At 46.0% G+C, this 6,000-nt stretch overlaps 1 protein-coding gene across 1 annotated transcript in view; it reads left to right on the forward strand.

Moving 5' to 3' along the window:
* ppl (periplakin) overlaps positions 1–6,000 on the forward strand; it is an 82,284-nt gene that overhangs the window by 47,619 nt on the left and 28,665 nt on the right. The window contains exons 10-13 of the mRNA XM_043712027.1: positions 1,659–1,781; positions 3,310–3,456; positions 4,470–4,624; positions 5,692–5,789. Coding sequence (XP_043567962.1) covers positions 1,659–1,781; positions 3,310–3,456; positions 4,470–4,624; positions 5,692–5,789 — 523 coding nt within the window. The remainder of the gene's footprint in view (positions 1–1,658; positions 1,782–3,309; positions 3,457–4,469; positions 4,625–5,691; positions 5,790–6,000) is intronic.

The following is a 6,000-nucleotide window of genomic DNA, read 5'->3' on the forward strand; positions in this document are numbered from 1 at the left end:
TTAGGATTGTTCTGCCAATTACAAAGAGGAGTCTTGCATGTCATGGACCTGGATTGGCTTCCATCTTGGGAGCCTGAGGTATAAGACACTGCACCAAGCAGCCTCCATCTACTTTGATAAATCAAAGACACTGTCCATTAATTCTGGGTCAGCAGTTAGTACAATGACTAAACACAAAGCTCTCCTGTTGCTACGGTTTCATTGTACCTTGGCACCTTTCCAAATTACAATTGCTATGGTGTCTGATTAAAGAACTGAACTGAAAAACCGAACCAGGTCTTGACGATAGGAAAGCAATTGTCCTCTTTTGTTTGTTCAATATTGTTTTAAAGCTGCCAGTTTCACTCCCTTTGATTCCACTTCAGATCAGTTTTTATAGGTTGGCACAATAGCCTAGTAAAGAAACAATTGCAAAACAAAAGCCGTACAATACGGAAGCAAACTACTGCAGATGTTCGAAATCTACAATATAAACCGAACATACTGGAGCAGTAGGAGAGGTACAGAGTTAGTATTTCATGTCAATGACCTGAATAAGACAATAGGTGAAATAGAGACAGATAACAATGGATGCTGGGAATCTGAAACAACAAGTGAGTGCTGGAGAAACTTCGTCTGGCAGCATCTGTAGACAAAAACAGTTAAGTTTTAAAGTTCAGTGACTCCTTCTTCGTCAGATGGAATAAAAGGTCAATGGGCTCGAAACCTTCACTCTATTTCTTTCCATAGGTGTTGCCTGCTGTGTTTCTCCATCATTCTCTGTTTTAATACAATCGGTTACCCATATGAGTATCAGATAGCTGCAGCCTGTTAGTATTGCTCTTCTTAGGGCTGTTTTAATTCCTGGAGAGGAAGATATACCTGATTTCCAGCCACTGTAAAGTTGTGCTCCTCCCCCGTGCTACCGTTAGTTGAAGGGGAAGAGGAATTTCCATCTTCAGTTCTAAAAGCGGCAACCCATCTCCACGAATGGCAACATTGGATGGCCAGCAGTAAGTTGACAGAAGCCTCTTTTCTAGGTAAAAACAATGACTGCAGATGCTGGAAACCAGATTCTGGATCAGTGGTGCTGGAAGAGCACAGCAGTTCAGGCAGCATCCGAGGACCAGGAAAAGCAACGTTTCGGGCAAAAGCCCTTCATCAGGAATAAAGGGGCTTTTGCCCGAAACGTCGATTTCGACGCTCCTCGGATGCTGCCTGAACTGCTGTGCTCTTCCAGCACCACTGATCCAGAAGCCTCTTTTCTGTCCACTGATGAGACCATTCAGCCCATTGAGTCTGCTCTGGCATTCAGTGGTTGATCATTGCTGATCCGATCGCTCAGTGTTACTTTGTGATACCACAAGGTAGGAGAAAGTGAGGACTGTACATGCTGGAGATCCGAGCTGAAAGATGGACCTGCTGCACTTTTCCAGATACCACAAGGTAGTTGACTCTGAACTGCCCTCTGGGCAATTCGGGATGGGCAATAAATTCTGGTGTAGTCGGAGACACCCTCACTCCTGTGAATGAATAACTTTCCTGCTTTTTCCTCATAACCCTTGATTCCCTTCCTGACCAAGAATGCCTCAAACTTCTTAAGAAAATGGTGAAGCCTTCCTGTCTGAATCCACGTCCTGGAATGACACCTTTACCTCTTTTCTATTTCAATCACTTAGTTTTATAAAGATGCGAAGGACATGCAGGACCTTCTCAAGAAAGTTGACACTGACCTGGATCAGAAATACAACCCAGAATTCAAGGATGAATTCCAGCTTCAGACTCTGCTCCGCGACCTTGAAGTAAGTCAAACCAACTGCATCCGTTGCAAAGTCTCTGTGCCTGAGAAAGGGCAATATAAAATCGATCGGCCACGCTGACCTCCAGGGTCAAGGTGAAACTGTTATACATGATCCTTTTTGACTATTGAGTGACTGCTAAACTTCAGTTGTTCAGTGGCAGTCATAGAGACGTACAGCACAGATACAGACCCTTCAGTCCAACCAGTCCATGCTGAACATAGTCCCAAACTAAACAGACCTGCTTCTGACCCATATCCCTCCAAATATTTTTTATTCATGTACTTACCTAAATGTCTTTTAAACGTTATAACTGTACCCGCAACCATCACTTCCTCTGCAAGTTCATTCCACACACAAACCCTCTGTTTTAAAAATAAAGTTGCTCCCTCGTCTTTTTTTAAAATCTTTCTCCTCTCATCTTAACAATATGCCCCCTCATCTTGAAATCCCTTACCCTAAGGGAATAGACATGTGCCATTCACCTTAACTCTACCCCTCATGATTTTATAAATCTCCTGCATCGCTACGGTGTCATCACCCTTTGCCCTCAGGACAACAGGTACCGGTAATTAACTCAAAGCAGATGTCAAGAGTCTGCCCATTATTTGAGCTTCAGCATTGCAAGAATGAGCAAAGGCAATTCTCACTGACGGTGAGGGTGGCACCTCGCAATGCATAGTCAACAAAAAAAACTGCAGTTCACTTTGTTTTGTGTAACGCTGCCTGCTGGAGAGAAATTTGGGGCAATAAGATTTTTAGCTTTTCTTTACCTCCCTGGTTAAACTTGTAACTGATCTATGGGAGATTGATTCAACCTGTGCAGCCTGTGTCTAACATTGAGAGTCTGAGGTCCCAGCAGAGGTGCGAGAGACTTGAGGTGTCAGGTCTGTTGGATAATTCAGTCTCCCAGCCCCAAGTTTCATGGGCCAGGTTTTCACAATTGAAGCTTACCCCCTTGTTGTTTCATTGAACCAGTTTATCTCAGAAAACATGAAGTGTAGGAAATCTCTTAAAATCATCAAAATTATTCCTCGGCATTGAGGCGTGCGGTGTGTTGATCAACTACAAGTTTGTAGCTCACTAGTTACTGTTTGTGGATACGGGTGGCACGGTGGCTCAGTGGTTAGCACTGCTGCCTCACAGCACCAGGGTCCCAGGTTCGATTCCAGCCTTGGGTGACATTCTCGCCATGTCTGCATGGGTTTCCTCCGGGTGTTCCCCTTTCCTCCCACAGTCCAAAGATGGTGCAGGTTAGGTGAGTTGGCCATGCTAAATTGCCCATAGTGTTAGGTGCATTAGTCAGAATGGGACTGGATGGGTTACTCTTCGGAGGGTCAGTGTGGACTTGTTGGGCCGAAGGGCCTGTTTCCACACTGTAGGGAATCTAATCTAATATGTAACCAGTGTCCCTTGGGGCTGTGATCATGGGCAGCCAAAGTCACTCACAGCAATGCTCAAGGATAGTGTTATTGAAGAGAGCCAAAGGCATGATCAATGCTAATGATGGTTGCTGCCTCTCCCACTACAGGACCAGGACCGAGCGCTGGACAAGTACGATGATGCGGTGAAAACCCTGAAGAAACGTAGCCATCAGGTGCTGCCTCTGAAGTATCGGCGCGCCAACCCTCCGAAGCCCGTCCCAGTCGAGGCTCTTTGTGACTTTGAAGCAGAAGAAGTAAGAACCTCCCTCTGACACTTGTTGCCGAGAAAGGGTGATGGTAGGCGGGGCTCGAAGTGACGGTCACTGAGGATATGGTTCAAATCCCACTCCCCTCCCCCTACCAAATGGTGACAATTGCATTCAGTGAAGTCTGGAATGAAATGCTAGACTAATGGCAATGATACGACCAATTAGATCGCTAATGCTCTTTAGTGAAGGGAAATCTGCTGGCCGACATGCGACCCCATCACTGGGCTGTGTTCCCAACTCTCTGCAATTTCTTAGTCAGAGCAGTTGCCATGCCAAGGTGTGAGGCATCCGGATAGGATGCTTTCTGTGGTGCATCTATAAAAATCGGTACGCGTCATTGTGGACATGCCGAATGTTGTCAGCCTCCTGAAGAAGTGGATGGGTTTGGTCTGACTCGTTTATCCTGTCTGTTAGGCCGTGGGGTTGAATATTGCAGTCTGCCAGCTGTCAGGGTGTGATATGTGTAACAGGAGCACTTTGCTTTGGAAACGGTTCCCAAAGTTACGCCTGTTTCTGTTGGTGCCGAGTGTGCCCTCTCTGAATGGTGGCTCGGGTTTGACATCCGTGGCCAATCAGGAAGTTGCCACTAATGGCACCCGCGGCGTGGGGGTGTAGTGGTGGTGGGCACAATGCTAGGCATGGTGTGGGAAGACGAGAAATTCAGTCTGTTTCTGAGACGAGTCGAGTTCCAAAAGGCAGGATTGCCACCAGAGAGAGAGAGAGACTTTGCTTTAGCCTCAGGCATTTTTAGGAACAGGAGGAGACCATTCAGCCCCTCAAGCCGTTCAATGCGATCATGTGAGATTGGTATCATCATTCCATTCTTATTTTTTTAAACTGCATTTCAGAACCACAGATTTAAGGATTCATGTTTTTCTTTTGGTGACAGTTTTACCAGAGTATTGCCTTGCGAATTCCATGCAGTTATCGAGCAGGTAGCTTGCCTTAAATCGGCCTGGGAAGTTGTTAGCAGGTGTTTTACTTTCCTGATTTTGCAGGCACGTATCCAGCGTGGAGAGAGGTATACGCTGAATAAGAACCTCAATGGAACTCACTGGGAAGTGTCTGATACAGCTGGCCAGAAACAGAAGGCACCTGCTGTTTGTTTTATAATCCCTCCGACTGACCCTGAAGCCATAGCAATTGGAGATGAGTAAGTCCGAAAGCCACCCTCTTAGCTTGTACCTTACAAACCCTTGGAAACAGAACCTAACTCCCCCTTTATCTTCTACATATGTATGAATATTAGCAGTTTTGTCTAGTGAAGGCTAGCTTCCCAGGGAAGGTGTGAAACAGAAATTCCCAAACCATGGGTCGCCACCACCATTGGTGTCGCTCAGTGTTTAGCACTGCTGCCTCATAGCGCCAGGGACCCGAGTTCGATTCCAGCCTCGGGCAACTGACTATGTGGAGTGTGCATGTTCTCCCCGTGTCTGCATGGGTTTCCTCCGGGTGCTCCGGTTTCCTCCGCAGTCCAAAGATGTGCGGGTTAGGATGAATTGGCCATGCTAAATTGCCCATAGTGTTCAGGGATGTGTAGGTTAGGTGCATTAATCAGGGGTAAATGTAGAGTAATAAGGTAGGGGTAGGGGAATGGGTTTGGGTGGGTTATCCTTTGGAGGGTCAGTGTGGACATGTTGGGCTGAAAGGCTTGTTTCCACACTGTCGGGATTCTCTGAGAATGAATACAGACACACGGAATGCTGGAGAAACTCAGCAGGTAGGGCATCATCTGAGGAGAGAGAAATAGCATTAACATTTCAAATCCGATGTGACTGTTCAGAAGGGGAGGATGATGAATAGGGGAAGCATGCCGTGTTTATGGAGCATAACCTAACCCATCACATCACTACAGTGGGTGCTAGCCAGTGCTGAATGAGGATGGTGCTGACATGAGCCGCAAGGTGGCGATCTCAGCTGGGTTGGCCATCTGCCCCACATTCAGGTGCAGCACATAGCTCTGAGGTAGCGCCTCATGGGAAACTAACCAAAAAGGAAGGAAGATGCTTTAGAAAAAAACTCCAAGGTCCAAAACAGTTAGTCTCAAGATTAATTAATCAAGTTTACTTGGTGGATCAATCTGTATTTACTGATTAAGTTTATCTTCTATTAAACCGTACGGTAACGTGTTGGTATATACATTGTTTAAATGGAGCAGTTTCCTGAACTGCGTGTTTTGGTGGTTCACATTCTTGTGTGTGTTGTATTTTCCCCACCCAGCATTACCAACCAATACAATAGTGTCAAGCAGAAGAGTGGCAGTGCTAAGAACGTGCTGCAGAAACGTTACAACGAGATTAAACAAGTGAACAAACCAGGTTTGTGTTTGAATGCAATGACAGCAAGGTGAAGTTACTCTCAAAGATAATTCAACGATGTTTCCCTGTGGATTTAGTTTTCTCAGTCTCCGGTTAGTTGTGTAGTAAAGTCCATCTTACTCAGAGTCATCTCTCCCCTCACACGAGGTTTGTCTTTCCAAATCTGTGTGTTCCCTCCGAATGTTCTCTCTCTCACTCTCACTGTCACTCT

This window comes from Chiloscyllium plagiosum, chromosome 21 (assembly GCF_004010195.1).
Source record: "Chiloscyllium plagiosum isolate BGI_BamShark_2017 chromosome 21, ASM401019v2, whole genome shotgun sequence".
Classification (NCBI taxonomy): domain Eukaryota; kingdom Metazoa; phylum Chordata; class Chondrichthyes; order Orectolobiformes; family Hemiscylliidae; genus Chiloscyllium; species Chiloscyllium plagiosum.